The following is a 19745-nucleotide window of genomic DNA, read 5'->3' as shown; positions in this document are numbered from 1 at the left end:
CATTCAATTTAAAAAATATATTCATTATTTCGTGATCTACTATAATTTTTTCTAATAGGTGTACCTGCAGATAATGTATGTTTAACATAGAATTTAATTAAATGTTCAGATAGGATATTTTAACCATCTGAAAAGCAGTTAGGATAACTAAATTAGACTGTTCCTAGATCTCTACAAAGCACGTAGGGTTTTCTGACATTACATAAGAGGTAAATGGCGTGGAACTTCAAATATTTCAACATATCTCGAAAAATGAAAAATTGCTAGATAGGACATTGTAACAAATGAGAGCAGTATTACTTATAAGAGGATAATTTCAGAATCGTATTTAGTTCTGCAATAAAGATGTTGAACTTTAAAGTCAGCGAAAATCACAGAAATTGAAATGTTCAAGATTTAATAGAACAAAAGAATAAGTCTCAAACTTGAAACTGTGAGAGTCGATCAAATATATATTCACCCATTCCCGAAAAAAGATTATGTTCTTGACGTTTCCTCCTTTTCATAAAATCTTCACTTAAATTTCTAGTTTTTCGATTAAGGTTCAATACATAGGGTTATATTAAAAGTGTATTCGCTAAGAATTGTAGATTGTTCTTTCCCAAAAAGGATGTTTTTGATGAGTTTTTATCTCATGTTACCATGGATAATAAAGGCTGCGTTATTTTAATTTCCGCAAACCCTTGAAATCATAAGAAATCATGTGTGCCATGATGACACTGCAATAGCCAACAAAAAACAATAGCCACTTTGAAACGTCGACATACGTATGTGTATAAGGGTAAACGCGCACAAGAAACGAAATTTTTCAAATAGTTATGCGACCGTGGTGACTTCGCTGTGAACGACCCTTCAAGAACCACTGAATACAAGCGGTGTCGTAACTGTCCGATCGATACGCGCAAAGAGAAGGTGCGCTGTGACATCTTGCTGTTCTGACTTGATCGTTTTAAGGTGATGTTCAAAACCCGTATAAACGATTAACCGAATTCGTTCCAGTTTGAGCCGGAGACATGTTTGTAGACTGGACAGTGGCAAGCTGATGCACTTGTTCAATCGCTACGTACCTACGTTTAGCATTTCCTCCCACTCGAAATGGACATGTATACCGTCTTTCTGTTTCTTCACAACGCTACATCGATCACGTAAGAGTACATCGATTTCCATACTCACCAACTCCTTTAGAAATCAATCTGAATATTTTAGATTCCAAAAACGATTTTTCGGACCAAAAGTAAATGTTTTTAGAAAAGCCAAACCTTCCAGATTAAAATTAAAAGAGGAACGATCTTTGTGCAACGGATAGTTCCGGGGATAAAAATTAATTTGTAGAAACTATTTTCGCGAAAATAAGCAACTATTGCAACATTTGCACGAGAATTTGATTTTTTTTTTACACAGACTTGAAATCAGCAAAATGATGACTTAAACACCCCCTAATTTCATGTGGACTACATCAGGTTTCGATAAACAGCTTATTTTCGAAAAAGCTACTGCAGCTAAGATAATTATTCTCTTATTCTTTCAGGAAAAATCCATAGAAAATCCACTACAGTAAGGATATGCATATCTTCCATACATTTAGTTTAACCCTGATTCTGTAGCTGATCAAATATTAAAATTCCAGATCCAATGTTGTTATTTCCAGAAAATAAAACCCATTCGGTTGCATAACCTTCACCCGCGAATCGTAGATTTTATTGGGGGATGTGGGGCGAAACGGTACGGGTGGACAAAACGGCACATTAATCTTTCTCTTAAATAAGGGCTGTGAGGTGCGAATGAGTTGCTGTCGCGTGACATGATATACGTATACGGTGCACGCAACAGTTTGTGATCGAACGTGGACCCGTGCACAGGTTACTTTTTTATTCAAAAATTTTAATTCGAAAATTTTCCGCTGTGGAAGTTTCGATACTGTGTTGGTATTTTGACCATTTTTCTTAACTTGTATTTATAAACTTTATAACGCGGATAAATACAGCATTGAACTGTATGGTACTTATACTGCATTTTGACATTTTACCCGGTTCTTTATATCACGCTGAAGTGTAACTATTAAATGTTTAGAAAATAATAGAAATGTCTCTTAGAAGCTAGGAGAGTATCCCAGGTGTCCGCCTCCGATTGCTTTGAATTTTGGATATGTTTTAGAGGACCGAATAGTAAAATATACCTATACATCTTCAGTAGATATCCCATTCTCGTTGTTACTAAAACTAAGTCGGTTTTTGCAGAATTGGACTTTTGCGACTTAAAAAAACAGCGAACTTTTTGCAGAAATCGATGTCTGTTTTAGACGCTGCCATTTTTGTTTACTTTTCAGTATTTCTCATTTAATCTAGTTCAGACGATAGTCACACTCATACAGATTACACAAATTTTTAAATTTTCTAATTCAGACAACTACAACGGCTGATTTTATGCTAACCATGCTCATATTGTATGCTTGTGCGGTGCGATACAGGCGCTAGGAGGGGGTACGCTTGGTCGTAGAATGGGGGTACGCTTGGTCATAGAGTGGGGGTAACGGCCCTAAAGAGGCGACCATGATAGACCAGCCGCTATAGCCTGGCTAGCCCGTGATGGGAGCCTTCGTAGCGTAGCGCGGTCTCCTTGACAAGGGAAGGCACGCTGTGCGAGAGAAAGATTGGAAGGGGAAGCAGGCGCCTGAGGGGCACCTACGCTGGACAGCGCTACTCTAAATTTTTTGGCGCTCGGCTTTGGTTTACGAGATATTCGCAAGAAACTTGGCATAATTGTACATTGAAATCTGCCTATATGGACGTTACGAACACAACCATCTTCTCGTCGCCGTCGACTGTTTCACAGCCGACGATATTAGTATTGGTTGGGGCTAGATTAGGCCGGGGAGGCGCGCGCCCGCATGCGGGCGCGCAAAGCACGGTGGGGAACCGATGTGAGTATGTGTTAAATTCGGTACTTCTAGTATTAACTAAAGTTTTTTGCGAATATCTCGTAAACTAAAGCCGAGCGCCAAAAAGTTGAGAGGGAAATGTTGCTCAGAATGATGACCTTGACAACATATGTCATTGAAATCGGAGAATCCTCCCCTAAAGTAAACATTTATCACTCATTTTATTATGTAAGTCCAGAATAAAACATCTTGCTACATATTTATACTGACTTATTTTCATATTTTTTTCGTGTGGAATCCATATACAATATGTTGACATATTTCCTATAGAATCTATTCAGAGAATCTGTGCGTATACTATTATACAGGAAACACAGTATAATATTCCCTTCGCAACATCATACATTGTATTATTTTACTTCAACATGTGGCTTTATTGCTCTCAGAATTTTTAACATTTCAAATGCATCTCAAATATAAATTCTTAGAATGTAAGTACGTAGACCTGTTGTAACATACTTGCATGAAGAAATTAAGCTTACTTACCTTAGTATAGAGAAGCTCTCTTGAAATACGGCGGAAGTGATTGTTGAAAAGCCAGTACAGGAATGGATTCCAGAAGCTGTTAGAGAGTGCAAGCCAGGTTGCAAGGAAATCCAGAAATGGCGGCGGCTTACTCCCTGTACACGCTGCAACAACTTCCTGAATCGTCCACGGCGTGACCATTACAATGAATCCCAAACTCATTGCAGCCATTGTTCGCGAGGCAGAAGTTGACAGTCGTCTTTCATGAGCTACCAGCTGGAACACGTTTGCAATGTACCCATTTAAAATTATACCATTTTGTCCATTATTTTGTCGTTTTTACATCGAGGTCCTAAAAGACTTATTATAGACCAATTAATATGTATCTAAATAGTCGAACATTTTGCGTGGCAATTTTTTTCAGCGGGGAGGGTTGGGGGGGGGATTTGTGAAACCATCAAGTTGACAGGCGACTATTGGTCGTCTGTTTGAACCTATTTTGTACCGCCAATTGAATTAAAAATTAAAATTTTAAATTTAAAAATATTCACGTTTTTAGTACTTATAAATTTAAAAAAGATTACTTTTTAAAAATAAGGGATTTTTTCTCAAACCAGGGGACAACTGCCCCCCCCCCCCCCCCGCGGGCGCCCATGTGTGACATCCGCGTGATTTCACCGGAATCCGCGGAATTTCCACCAGATGCATGACTCTCCCGTGCTTTCACAGAGATATTTTTTGGGAAGCACCAGCAGCGCTTCAATATTTGCTTTGAAAATAATCCGAGCTCGGAGTCCGCTTTGTAGTCCTTTCCGCTTCTTCGCAAGATTCTCTTGATGAATATGAATCTAAACTCGATCTTACTAAGGCTACTTTCTAAGACTACTGGCGCTCGCCGCAGCGACTACAAAGGAAGTAGCGAGGATAGAAATGTTCTTTTAACGGAATGGAGGAACCGTCTCCATAACGGAATATTGCTGTATATAGGGAGCGCCTAAGAAAGACAGACTCTTTTACTGTGTGAGTGTGGTTGGTCCGAGGGAATTAGATTCACTTCCCGTACATACATAGGTACATATTGTTCCGTTTTATGGGACAAAAGCGAGTTCAGTTGAGAATGAAAATTCATTCGTTATTCTATGATTGGTAATTTCTTACAATGGGGAAGATGACGCAAGCTCGGCGCAGAGGGCGCCACTAGCGCATGTACTGCGGTTTTGCATGAGTGCGCATGTGTGAATGATTTGCGCGCGAATTTTTCATTTGTGGAATGTACGAAGTGGATGGTTACATGTTGTTTTACAAGTGTGCTCGTGGCGTCACAGGTGGGAAAAAGTTCTTGTCATCTTCCTCAATAGTTTTGATGAACGCTTCGAAATCATTTGCGTGTTTTATTTCTGAAAACAACCAAATCATCGGGCATACTTTAAGAATTGAGACATTCTTCGTTTTGAACAATACGCTTATTTTTCGTTAATCCGTATATTGGGCACACGTTTGAAGCGCGTGTAGTAAAAGTTTCACACACACACCCACACACAGTAGATCCGCTGCGCGCGCTCTGGTTCAAACCGTGAAATGAATCATCCATCTCTGTATTTACGCGCGCCTGTTGCGTGTCCATGCGAGCGCGTACACGCTGCCTTAAAACTGCGGGTCTCGGAACTTGGACCAATAATATTGAACTGTTAATATCTCGTGAACGAAATCTCGGATCCCAAACAGTAAAGGACTTTTCTATGCTTTTTATATGGGGATACTAGCATCCCCACCTCGGCATCGCCGGAGATATTAGTGTGACTGATTCATGATCAGTCAACTGCAATCTGTAAACTCGAGAGCCCTCGGCCACTTATTCCCGCCGCGGTGCTATTTCGCAAGCGAGAAGCGCACGCTCGGTCGCCACCTGGCGGTCGCGTCGCGATCTACTATTCTTTAAAAATCATTATTTAATTATTTTAAAAAAAAATAAACACGTTAGAACCTTCCTCTCACCAAGACGAACAAAGTGATGTAACACACTTCTGCGTACAGTTCATATTTACTGAGAAACCGCATTTCAAAGTATGCAACTTCAATTTTATATAATAGTATAGATTGCATGTTGCGGGGGATCCCGCAATTTTGGCACACCCTGTATATGTAAATAACATATCGTTCCAATCTGGAATAGTACTGGAATACTGCGTCTGTTATATACGTTCCCTAAATGATTCTTTCATCAATCTACTACAATAATTGTTTACTAAAGGGCTTTAAAAACTCCCTTCCGTGCGTATAATTTCTGCAAGTATGTATCACACGTACAACCTGTAGCAGGCTTAAAGTCATATGTGTCGCCAGTTTTTATAAGTTTTGAATAATATCACATACAGGTAAAAAACGGACGCATTACGTTAATGGGCAGAATTCAGAAGAAGAGAAATGGACGGAAAAAAAAGTGAGAGAAAATGGTTCTTTCTGCAGAAGAGCGCCATGAATAGAATGTATGGACTCGATTGCATTCTTCATTGTGCTCGTTCCAGCTCGTTATCTCACAATATACGGGAGGAAGATGAGGTGAATGGCAGAGATAATAGAAAGAAAAATTGAACGGGGCGATCACGTTCGTTGCCTATTCAGTGACCGTAAAATATTTATGTGAAAGATGAATTATTACATCTAATACTTTATTCTTAGACGTGGCATCTCAAATTCGTTATGCGGTTAGATCTAACATCTTGCTACAATACTTACAATTCTGAATTAATAATAGTATTGTTTTATAACTGCAGTTATTCGAATATATCCGTTTTTCGGAAAACAAACTATAATTATCTACTATTCTATGAACAAATGCTTATGTATCAATAAATTTACTGTCAGAATCACTCACTCTAAGAGCTCTTTCGGAGCTCATCAATTGGTTTATATTAAAATTCGCTAATTAAGCGAGGTATATATAAGTAAAGTACTTAAAAACGCAAAAGAGCATTAGACCAGTCTTTCACGAAATTTGTCTACTCTTCGTTTTCCCTGATTGCGAACGAACGGATAATCAAATCGACTTGAAAAAATTATAGGATGTGTAGAACAAGTGCCCAAAAAAATTATGACAGTTATGAGATTTGCACAAAAAAATTAAACAGTCACGGTATTTTAGTAGGCTACAAACAAGAACGATTTTTCTTTTAAAAAATCGCCATTTTTCTGCCACCAATTTAATAATTTTGTTTTAATTTTTAGTTTTATTGATTCCACCGGAAACTACCGATTTAACAATCAAGCATCACACCTGGGAAATTGAAATACGTGACTTTTTAAAGCCGATAGCATTCAGGCAAAACCACAGAAAAACGTTAAAATCTTTACCATTCTGCCATTTTTAAAGCACATATATATTTCATATCAATTTTTTATTTCAATCTGTACGATAGTATTAAACGTTGGATAAAAGAATACATCTGGACTTGCTTTTGCTTTTTTACAAATAAATGAAAAAGAAAATTTTTCACGAAAAACGACAGCTTAATTCCTTTAAGTTTGATTCCCACTAGCGCTAACGGGACGCGATGCTCAAGTGACAATCACGCTCACCGAGAATCGATTGGATTGTTTTAAACAAGAGCATTCATATCAGAGGAGACGCTCCGATTACGCGCCACTCAATTTATTGAGCACGGACATTCTATCGAGACAATCTTCCAGCGTGGTCGGGCGCGAGCGTCGCATAATTAATTTTTCTTAATTATGGATGGAAAATTAATTAAACTTGTGCATGATAAACCAGAACTTTATGACATGAGGCCGTCTAATTAAGTTACGGACGATAACACTCGCAAAATAAAAACATGGAATGAAATTGCAAGTAAATATACTTTACAGTTAAACATGATTTAAAAAATAAAAATATGGAACTTAGGTACCTGTTTTATTTAATAAAATTTGGCTTTCAAAGTACGAGGAATGTACACACCCTTTTTCATTCTGAAGTGGGGTGGGTTCCCTGGCAGTTAAACATGATTTAAAAAATAAAAATATGGAACTTAGGTACCTGTTTTATTTAATAAAAATATGGAACTTAGGTACCTGTTTTATTTAATAAAATAAATTTAATTTTATTTAATTTAATAAAATGAAACAGGTACCTAAGTTCCATATTTTTATTTGATATCAGAATTTGCGGATTGGGAATATTTCGTTGTCAATAATAAAAAGTAAGAATCGACTCCTATTACGCGGAACAATTTAAGAAAAAGTAAATACTGTAATTGACAAAAGTAGATTTATTGTTAGGTACGTACCAATTATCTACTCGATTGGAAAAACAGTTCATATCCAAAAATAATTGTCAGCATTGCATCTCATATTCACGCGAATCCCCTTTTTTTGTCGACTACAACTTCGTTTTATATCCGTCATCCCATTGCATAAAGTGTAACATGCCAACACCGCAACCCAATAGCGATTCAGCGAGGTCGCCCGCAATACGATTCAATGTCGACACTTCAACTGGTAACCCAATGACGAGTCAGCAGAATCGGTAACAGATGGTTTCTAGCTTGGCCCAGTTACGTGTCCGAATCGAAGACTATGAAAACCAAGTAGGTAAAAGTTACGACTGGTAGCCCGCACCTGTAGACTACAGTTCCGTTCAATAACTCACCCAAGAGACAGTGACAGACAGTACCGATCAACATTTCAGTTAGTGCGAGTTTATTCTCCTGTTGCGTTTAATTCATCAAGTTGGATAAAGTGAACCTTAGTCTACGTATGCTCGGCGGATTAGGTATTCCGAAATATATCCTAATCACAACACTAAAGTGGAGTTGGACGACAAGTATAAAAAAGTGCCATTGTATCATTTTTTCCTTTCAGGTCGTGCGAGTGACGTACCCCACATGTGCACTCAGTGCTCGCAAACCAGGAATGATTATCGCAGTCCATAGAATGTATTACCCAACAATGAAGCTTCAAATTTTATACTTTTCATTCAATTTCGCGGGGGTATTGCCAATGGATTAAAGATGTTTACCTAACTAAAATGAATTGAACACACCCTAATTCAGACTATTTTTAATAGTGTGAAAACAGAAACCTCTACAGACACCAGCCTCTTACGTCACACGTTTCCAACCGCTCCTTTCCCCCTTTCTCTGACTACTAAGAGGATATTTCTAGTTCGACACCTCTGGGTTATGCCAGATTGCATGAATTGGATGGCCGAATGTTATTAATGCAGAATTTCGAATCGAATTTTAAAACCGGTCATTTTACGGGGCGTGATACGTTTAGTGTTAATGACACCATAATCGGCAATCTGTATATACCGCGGTCTAATAGCCTCTAATCAAACGTAGAGGTACTACATGTATATTCTCTTTTATCCCTCCTTCCGCAACCATGTGCACAGCAAGCTTACTCCATTTTCCGTGCAAAATCTTTTACATCGGCACAGTCGCGATCTTAAGAACACCTTTAGAAGACATTCCCGCACCCATTGACCTACATCGAAGCTACCACACATGAAAGAGAGGAAGCAGACTGATGAAAAAGATGAAAGTGACAGTCTTCCTTAAAGTGCCCACGGACATTACAATTTGTCGCACAATAAGTTGGAGAAAGCAGTTCTAGCGACTTTATCGTACGAGGGTTTTGTCACACACTTAGCGCCCTGTCGTCCGCAAAAGATTACCCACCGTACAGATGGTTGATTATACCTGAATACAAGAAGGAACAATGGTGTATTTCCATGGCAGCAGTACTGTCGAATAAAGTAGCGTCTATTTTTGCAACGATTTCATTAGCAACTGGTGGCTCCGAAGAAACAGCAAAAAAGTCACAGAGAAAATGGTGCAAAAAGGAAATTAATAGGTGAACTGTCTAACTGTAAGAACTGTTTAAGAATTGATAATATATTCAACTCATTGATGGATTTAGTAATAAGGATTTAGCTAAAGCTGATATTATCACCAGTTAGAAGTCCTACCATTAGAAGTGCGACCATTCGATACAATCATGTAAGTCTGCTCCACACATGCTACGATTGTTCCTCAGACAGTCGTGTCGAACATACTAGTCCGAGAGTCAGCGACACATTTTTTTGGCCAATTCGTTTCAAGTTGATTTATCCTGCCAGCGCACCAGCGGAACAACTCCTTACAAGTCGGACCAAAATCCTTACAAGTTCAAATTTGCGTACTAATATTAGACACCATATGACAATGAAGAAGGATCTTCTGCCACCTTAGTTGCGGAACGGCATGTTACTGTCATTCGTATAAACATGTTAAAAAAATGAAATCGATTGACTGAAATGTTTAAAGCTGAAAATTTTGTTTAACTTTTTCAGATCAGAATAAATGTTCCTGTTTAACTAGAACTTCTTTCTACTTTCAAGACAATTATAGTTTCTTGTGTACACAAAAATGAATGGAATGAAAGTTTTAGTTAACACACTGCATTTTATAACAGTTTTCTGGAAACAGAAAAGGCAATATTCATAAAATTACGGTTATTTCATAGTTAAATGAAAATTTTAACAGTTTCATTCGACCCGTTGTTGCCAAGCGTTAATGAGAACGTCAAATGCATTTTTATCGAAGCCAGCTTTTCAAAAGCGGTGTGCACGATTACTCAGAAACTGTTCAACCGATTTACTTTAAAATTTGCACGGCTACATGGTACATTAGCTTGCAGACTTTGGCGTACCAGATTATTTATTCAACTCGTAGTATTTTTTTTATTGTATAAAATAGGGAGTGTTTGATATTCGAAAATAAAATTTACCTTTTCATTCAGAGAACTAGCATTTCATTAAAAATCAACATTTTTTTTAAAATGGCCACGTCAGAGACAGCGTTTAGTAATATATTTTAAGAAATTAATTTGTTTTTTGATATCCCGTAAAACCTGTTTACTCAGGAGTGCATTATAGCCATATTACTATAGCCAAAGGTCAGATTAAATTTTTAGAAAAAAAATACAAACACAATAACGTTTATACTTTCTTTAAAAAAAGTTCCAAAATACTGCCAGTTCTTAAGCCTCTCTAGGTGGATATCCCCCCTTAAATTGATTGGTGTTCCCAATGAAGCCAAACTTACCCTCTCCATGTGGCCTCCGCTAACGACCTCCGGCGTGTTAACACAGACTACCCTTTTCAAGCGCAGCTTGTTAACATGGAAAGCTGAACCGTAGCAGTACATCAGCACCATCGTTGTAGGAAAATAAAAACAGCAACATGCGAGAATCCTGGAAGTCAGAAAAACTCAATAAGACGTATTTTCAAATACAATATAGCAAAGCAGTACACGAAATCAGAGGAAAACATAAAAATATACAAATTTCAATTAGTAGGTATTTTACGCTTGGCTACACAACGCCTTTTAAATTTCACCGCTAAACACTCGCCGATTCGTAAATCGATTTTTCAAAAAATCAGATTCTTTATTTTTCATCGTATCGATATGAAAGTGACATCAATGGATTCCTGGCGTTATCCCGATTAAAAGACACCAAATACCACGTTAATCGGACTATTTTTTAAAGAAGTTTAATCAGTATTATTTTCATCGGGGGACAACAAGGAATCGATTGGTATCACTTTCGTGAAAATCCAATGAGAAATGCGGAACTTGACATTTTTCACTTCTTTATGCCTACTTAGTGCTACATTGTATTCCCGGTCCTCTAGGTATTCTCGAACGCCGATAAAAATAATTTCCGGAATCTAGATTTATAAACTTAACCGGGCACAAATGTAGTGTAATTCTTGAGCCCCTAAATCGCAGCTTTTTAAGGATCTCAGATGCTACATCAATGAAATTAACAATTTATTCTCTATTAGTATCTATTACTTAAATTTCCAGCATAAAAACCAGACATGGTCTTGTCAGCTCATTGCGACATTAATTTTAAAAATTCCAACTGAAAAAGGAGTTTATTTCGTAGCTAGAATTACAAGTAATATGGTCATATTTTTTGAAATTTTTAGACTCCTGACCTTCGAGGAGAAATTTGCAAAATGAAAATTTGTTTGTACCTAGTGTATTTCTACCTAGAAGAACTTTTGAGAAACACATTTTTTTATCTTAAATTTCTCAGAAGCTAAATAAATCTGACCCCAACCAACTCCGACCAGTCGATGCGTAGATACAAAAACCCAGGACGAGTGTATTTTTCTGGAATTTTCCGAGTTTTCCCTTGCATTGACTGCCGCCGTTGGTTGGGGTAGAGAAGAGTGTGTCAATGCCGGGTCTATATTTTTTAATCTATAATTTCTGAATGGGACGTTTACGGTAGCCGTGGCCACCCACGTTGATCTCCTCTACTTATAAGCTTTTCAACGGAGTACTATACTCCCCAGTGGAAAACATTATTTCGGACTTTTACCAACGTTGGCTGGTAAATCTTAAGTCTTACCGCTAAATCTTAAGATTTACCGATATTCAGGCTTTCACAGTAACATATACATACAAACTTTTTCAATTAGTAAATTTCTTAATAGTTGGTTTGTAATTAATATAACACCTTTGCGATGCTACATATAATAAAACTACCTATCATTTTTTTTCAGGCAAGAGTAAATGACGTTCATAATTAATGTATAAAATACCTAAGGGAAGCCCTGGCGAAGAATGGGTCGCAAGCGAGAAGACCGGAACCATTGAAGTAATAACCACCTCTTGGAAGTACGAGAGCACCAAAAATCGCCATGCTTGCTATCCATGTAGTTGACATCACAGCTACGCAACCCTGCCGCATGTAATACTGCATCACATACACAGAAAATGGTCATTTTCTTTTTCTGTTTCTAAAAGCTTTAGTATATGTGTACATGCATGCGTCTACGCATGTGAGGTTCAATGAATCTCAATTGGCAACGCTCTCGGAGTGGGGAAGTTCGACACTCTAAACTTTAGAGTGTAGGAGTCAAATAGGTATGGAGGGGGTCGTTTTCCTGCGGCTCAGCAGAGCAGGTAAGTCGGGGAAGGTACCGCATGCGGCCCGCGGGTTGCCTAACCCTGGCCTAGAGAGTTGTTCGCAGGAAGTACAGTAATGTTTCGATTCTTGTTCCGAGCTCGGGAGAGTGGATCAGTGCAATGTAGGTATACCAAAACGATAACGATCTCGATCATATCTTCCCGCACTGTGTATTTTTGGTGTATTCTAGCCATTTAAAATCGCCCAATGCCGCATTATTATTTAAAATACAACAAACAACCCGTTTTAATGATTTATCGAAAGAGATAATGAAAGACAATAATAGCTATTAATATTAATATAACGAAACAATTATGTTGTGATTAGTGTTACTTTCATTAACTACATTCCATTAATATGTTGAAAATATTTTTATAAGAATACAACCAAAAATATAAGAATTTAATTTTTCATGAATAAATAACTTATTTATCGTAGCACATGCTTGGATTTCTAAATATCAGCCGGTCGTTAGGATACAAATAGCCTACGTCTTGCTATGTTTCACGGGTGCCCGGGGTCGTGGTAGGTCTTGTGGTTTGGGGGCGGGTGGGTAGCAATTCACAACAATCAGAGATTTTATCACTTCTATGGAATCATTGCTGTACTTCCATGAAGTAGTAAGGATGTATATATCGCACCCGAGTATGGAGTCTGTCTAATACATAAGTAATGAGATCCTACTGTATTCAATTAATTATCACATTGAATATAATCTAAATTACTAGATATTAACTATAAGATAGCATTAGGTTGTTAACTAAGTTCTGTAGATCGCTTGTAGGTGCAGGTACGATATACTGAGTTTATATTTCACGAAAATTTTGTTTGTCTCTCAAAAGCTGGCCATTCCACTGCATCAAAATATGCGGACAAGTCCAATCTTGTAGACAAAAATATTTGTTTATTTTGATTTAAAACGACATCAAAGTAGCGCTAAAAGGATCGAAAGCCGCACGCCGCTGAAAGCACCGCCAAAACGATATCGAAGTTAGGGCGGAAAATTCTTCCTCACTTCTCCAAATACCGGCGCCACACCTTCGGACTATTACCTGTTTTGTTCTATGCAAATTGAAAAATCTCAATGAAGAAAGAAATTTGATTGGTATCTACTTAACCCAGACCTAACCCAGACCTCCCTCCGAGGACCCTGGATTTTTTCGCCGTGGAATCCAACTCTTGCCGGAGAAATGGGGAACTGACGGCCATTATTTCAATTGAGAAAAAAATTGTCAAGGTATTACTTTAATAAATATTTGAAGGTGAAAAATCCGCAGAACTTAATTAACGACCTAAGAGCATATAAAATACAGTATATTTGCATAACATACCTTTTTAGATGTGTGTTTATGATAATGATGAGGATGCAGCATACAAACATAACGATCAATTGCCATGCAGACAAGAATAACGGCACTTTGTTGCGTCAAAGCCCCTCGAAGAAGTGCCTGGAACAATAAAATTATCCAAAGAATAAAGGGCATTTTTCCTGCATTAACACATAGACTAGCGATTTTCGGAAAAGTGGAGTTAAGGGGACCTTCCGGTCTAGAGCCCCAAAAAATAGGTGATCTTTAGGAATTAATTAAAGGAAAACTACTATATATAATTTAATGGGACTTTTTGCATTGTATTAAGGATGTCTCAAGTTACAAAAATGTGTTTTTTATTTTATAATTAATCATTTGAGACGGCACTGGGGAGTCGTTAAAGTCAAGGCGTAAAAAAATTGATCCAAATCGGTGGGACCTGTATCTCCAAAAGTTATTATCCGATTCGACTGAACCTTTTTTTATTTTGAAGAATATAATTCTGGCTAGGGGAGAAACCAGAAAAAAATACAAACATAACATGTTTTTAAACTTTCAGAACACGGACGTCTTTTTTTAAAAATATCTTGAGCAACAAAAGATTTTTGACCCAACCATCGATAGATTCCATTTTCTTATTGTCTGACGAATTGATTAAAAAAAAATGTTTAAATCCAGTGTGGTGGAAGCGTTAGAAAAATAATAGTGTGGTGTTTGAGGGTTAAGATAGACGTAACACATTCCTGTAATGAAAAATTTAAAAATTTTAATTTCCATTAATGACTGACTCATCCGCACACAGGATTTGTCGGAAAGTGAACTCCGAGCTTGATTTGTTTCATAGTAAACATTCTGGAAACCTGGGACAATACTTTCGACGCTTTTCATAAGTTTTTGGTGTGAAATCATGCCAAAATCGTGATCAGAATGCAAATACCAAGGCGAGAAGTCAAGTGGACACCAGTCGAAGTGTTTAAATATATTTTGGAAATGCCTTGAAAGGTAATGATATATTACATCTTTACCTGAATTTGACAGACGACTTCACCGTAAGGCCAACACCCGTAGACAGCTGGTAGAAAGCCGAATGGAGTCACCAAGAAACCAATAGCGAGATCGTTACTCGCTAGACTCGTCAGCAAATACCTTGGCTGCAATAAAGTTGAAGAGAACCTGTTGATCGTTTAGATTACATTGTTGGATTGTTATTCGTTGTGCAAACGAATTCTAAACTAATTTTATTCATCGTTTATCGATGATTACAATTGTAATTGCTCTGCAATAGCATTTGGCAATAAGCCTGGTTTACATTAGCCAAGCAACTAGGCCCAGTATTCGACTCGCCCTCGATTTTTGTGTAGGTATTTACACGATGCTAAGTAGGTAGTTTAGTGTGACGGTAGCACAAATGGCGAGTGCGAGTGCGGTTCAACGTCGTCGGCTTCTTACGCTGTGTAAAAATTCTTTGTTAGGAGTGTGTAACGTTTTATTGAATGAGGTTCCTGATCTTATTGAAGAAGAGCAAAGCAGAAGAAAACAGTTATGGGTACGTGACTGCATAGGAAGGAGAAACCGATTAGGTGCCTCTGCACTTCTTCTCAAAGAGCTTGCAGCTGAGGATGTTAAGGAATACAGAATGTGCTTAAGGGGGTAAACTACTGTGGCGCCCGAAAAGGTACGTAATATTCTGACGCAAATTATAAAGAAACTAATCAGCCGATTAAATTGCGGTTTAGCACTTGAATTTGGCATGTTGTAAAGCCTTAAAAACCATTATAAAAATTAAGAAACTATATATATATATATGTCACGAGGTAGCTCCGAACTGATGGTCTTTCTTAAACGCTGTACCTCCTAACTCAACTTTGGATTGTTTAAAGCAAAAAAACAAAATTTGTCTATTAAGTGTAATGTTATTCCTAAGCATTAACGGACCCGTTTTTCAATATTTTGAAAATTCGCTGAATAACAGCGTGTTGAAAAAAAGGATGCCGATTTTCGTAACGATTCGCCTGTAACTCCCGTAAAAAGAAGAATTTTCAAAAAATGGACAGTTAATGCATAGAGAATATAGGAACACAGGTGGCTGCGAAATTTGGTCACAATTGCATCAATGCAGATGGAGAAATCATGTACACCGGTTTGAAAAGTATCGTTCAGCGCGCGGACATCCCAGTGCGCGTTCGGCTCTGTATCTCCAAAACTAAGCTATATTTATATTTCAAACCTTTCGCATGTCATTCTAAAGGTTTTAAACTAATATTTAAGCGGAAAAGAATATTACGATTTTTCGACCGTTTTACAGTAGTCCAACCCCTTAAGAATGACTCCACACCAATTTATCACTCTTTTGGGTAATGTTGGTGCTAAAACACAGAAACGACGGTGGTGGAGACGGGCGAGTGGGCGAGCTACTATGCTGCCCGCTCTAGCACTCGACTCGGGTAATACTCGCCCGTTTACACGATTTTTTACTCGACCAACTGTTTACACAGTGGAGCTGGATATGCTTTTTCACGCTCGGCTCTGTACTGTACCGGTTACTTGACTAATGTAAACTTGGCTTTAAGCCTTGTAATTGAGGCTAGTAGCAATTAAGGATCGCAGAAAGTAGTTTGTAATTGATATAGCAATTACACTGTAATTGTAATTACATTCAATAGCAATTTCTTTTTAATTGCAATTGCACTGTGATTAAAACTAAAGTAATTGATACATAATTAATTACACTCTTAACTTTTAATTGATTACGCCTAACTCTGATTCCCACTCATTTATCGCTTTTATTCCTTTGTCTTTTCGTGGCCTGAACCAGGTATCCATGTTTTAACAAAGTTTTAATCGCACTTCAGCTGTCGGACACCGTGTACGCTAATGAAGCTATCTCTAATCAAAGTTTGCTCTCGCTCTATTCGCCCCCACATCCAACATTGAATTAAATCCTGCACAATCACACACACGTGCACAGAGGGGGAGAGTCATGACACGCGCCACCACGCGTATCATACACATTCCCCAAAATTTCAACGTGCTGTCCGAGAAACTTTCTCGCTCGCAATCGATACCCAAGCCTAAACACGCACTATGACAGTCAACCGAATCCAAAATCCATCTTCTCCAGTCATTCTGTTTTTCAAATACAGTTTATTTAAGTAATGTTAAAGCCAGAATTATTAATTATAATTTAAACTAGTATAAATTTAGGGTTAATGTGCTTTCAATTATTATAAGTTTTTTTTAAGAAATTGTGTACAGTTTACTTAAATCTGCATTATTAATTTATGGACATGCCAGAAGAAGTCACACTGAAATATCCGACCACCACAGAATGGCAAAAGAAAATCCTTGTGTTTTTCATTTGTTTTCGCTCTTCTGTTGTTTGTGTGACTTATATTTGGTGTACTAATTCAGTTGTAAGAAACCTGACTATTAGTGGAGACGTATTAAACAGAAAAATGACAATAACAGGGGAGATTTCGGTACCAGAAAGAAAACTAATCACTTCTCTATTTAAAGATGGAAAATCTCAACGAGATATGGCAAATACTGTTAAAATATCACGCAGTAAGAGATATAATAACAAATACTATAAAATTAGTAATGGTGTAATTAATAAGCCTCGTGCTGGCCATCCTAAGATTCTAAACCAACGAGAGGAGCGAAAAATAATTAAGAATGTTGTGGAAAATCCGCGAATTAGTGCATTAATAGATATCCGTAAACAGGTTGAAGTCGTTGGTGAAAAAACTGTAAATACAGAAACCGTGAGAAGAACAATTGGAGAAGCTGATTATCACAGTGGAGTTGCCAGAAGGGAACAATGAAATCAAACAAAAGCGAAGAGAATTTGCTGAAAAATATCTAGACGTTTCTGACGAATTCTGGAATCGTGTTATATTCAGTGACGAATGTAAATTTTAAATTTTAAATTCTTTTAGCAAAAAAAAAAGGAATGGATAAGAATTTACAACCGACTGCCAAATAGTGTGGGGAGGCATGGCAGCCTCTGGTTTAGTTCATTTGCATTCTATCGAAGGTACAAGGTACAATGGATCGTTTTATAACATCGATATATTGAAAAAAAAATTAAGAACAAATACAGAAAAATTGGGACTGAAAGATAACGTTTGCTTCTGACAACATAATGATCCCAAGCATTGTGGTCGGGTTACAGAAGAATGGATCCTTTATAATTAACCCCAACGTTTAAACATACCACCCCCATCAACTCGCGTAAACCCCATCGAGCATTTATCGGCCGAATTAAAACATTTTGTACACAAACACAGACCACCCACCAAACAAATGCTCAAAAATATTTTGGCGGCAGAATAGAACAGAGTAAGCCAAATTTTATAAAAAAAACTAGTTCAGTCCTTGCATAATATGTACCAAGAGATAATATGTTTGCGATGAAATCCAACACTAGCTAATTTATTGTAAATAAGTTAATATTAAATAAATACCACTTTTGGGCGGATAGAACCTCTGGCAAAAAGTTTCCGATCATACGCACTAATTAAAAGTTTACAAAAATACACATTCATGTGTATTTACGTTCATGCTTTATAACTGCAAAATATTATTATACATATATAGCTAAAAGTGACGGGAAACTAAGAGGGGTTTAGTATAAAGAAAATAACAACAAAATAATACAAGCTTCTATTTATTATCAAGGAGAAGTAAGAGAAATAACAAAATGTTACATGGAAACAATTTTCCGATTAGTAGAAATCCTGGAAAAACTTTTCGATCCGATTTGCTAATTTAAATTTATGAGGAAATTATTTTAGATTATATAATTAATATTTTGTTATATTCCCACGTGTTCAAACGACTGTTTTGAGGAAATGATGTATTCTTTATCAGAATGTTAATTCTCAAACATATACCTAGGTATTCGTATTCTAGAAAAATTTTTAATTCCAAGCATAGAAAACGCGAGTTCCTCGCGCTAAACAGTCCATTCACTCAGAGGGATGTTCCACATCACATGTAGTTTTCTCGTATCCATAGTAATAAATACAGGTCTTATTGTTAGAGAAATCTGACCGTTAAGATATACAATTCTGAATTTCGCGGACGCAAACCCCTCTGCATATTTTAAGAGGTCATTCTGGTAATCACGCCGCAAAATACGGCAACATTCAGGCTTTTTTTCTCAGTGAATACAATGAATAACAATGTCAAACTTTTTTTCATTTATTAAGCTACTTGTAATGTATACGGAATATTTTTTTAAATACACTTTTAATTGTATTTTTTCGATGTTATCTGGGATTAAAATTCGCGCCTTTGAAAAGACGGGGGGTGTAATTTAAGCTCGCAGACTCACCTGAAACAAAAAAACCAAGCTGATTCTTAATCATTATGAGTACCGCTATCGCAGGTGTCAGGATTAGACACGTGAGTAAAAATTTAACAAAATTGCGCGCATTCAAGCTTCAAGTAAAAATGGAAAATTTCGAAACTTGAAGTTTGAATGCGCGCAATTTTGTTAAATTTTGACTTACGTGGCTAATTCTAGCAGCTGCGATAGCGATACTCATAATGATTAAGAATCAGTGTGGTTTTTTTTGTTTCAGATAAGTCTGTGAGCTGAAATCACTCCCGCCAGGAAGGTATTTCTTTTCAAAGGCGTGATTTTGAACTCCAGATAACATTGAAAAAACACAATCTATATTATTATATAAAGAGAGAGCCGATTTTTATGTTCGCGCAAAACTCAAGACCTATTGAATCGACCTTCCTCAAATTTTAACACGTTATTCCTGCATACTCTAGGGTGGACATAGGCTATGTAGCATGTCTCAGAAACGCGTTATTAACATGTAATTTATGTGTAAACATTTCATGTGTACAGCTGTTTTGAGACCACGCAACCCGTGTATACGACAGCTACTTCGCGCGCGCATGCGCATATTCGGCCCGCGCGATACCTCGCCCGCAGCAATACCGTGATGTCACCACCAGATGGCAAAGCTTTTCGCGCGCTTTCTCGCTAGAGAAGTGGATTACCGCGGACATATATGTTAGAATGATCATATGGTTATTGGCTACAAATT

General features: G+C 37.3%; 1 protein-coding gene across 2 annotated transcripts in view; it reads right to left on the bottom strand.

Annotated features, from left to right (window-relative positions):
- The window catches only part of LOC143369295 (trace amine-associated receptor 9), a 46783-nt gene that overhangs the window by 9772 nt on the left and 17266 nt on the right, over positions 1–19745 (bottom strand). Inside the window, exons 3-7 of one of the 2 annotated variants that reach the window (XM_076813063.1) lie at positions 14703–14828; positions 13699–13815; positions 12000–12139; positions 10489–10636; positions 3425–3679 (exon numbers count right to left, since the gene is read on the bottom strand). In XM_076813063.1, the coding sequence (XP_076669178.1) occupies positions 3425–3679; positions 10489–10636; positions 12000–12139; positions 13699–13815; positions 14703–14828 (786 nt within the window). Of the gene's footprint in view, positions 1–3424; positions 3680–10488; positions 10637–11999; positions 12155–13698; positions 13816–14702; positions 14829–19745 lie in introns of both variants that reach the window. The other variant, XM_076813062.1, reaches the window with a different exon arrangement.

The sequence above is a fragment of the Andrena cerasifolii genome, chromosome 5 (assembly GCF_050908995.1).
Source record: "Andrena cerasifolii isolate SP2316 chromosome 5, iyAndCera1_principal, whole genome shotgun sequence".
Lineage (NCBI taxonomy): Eukaryota > Metazoa > Arthropoda > Insecta > Hymenoptera > Andrenidae > Andrena > Andrena cerasifolii.
This window is presented reverse-complemented; position numbering and strand designations above follow the sequence as displayed.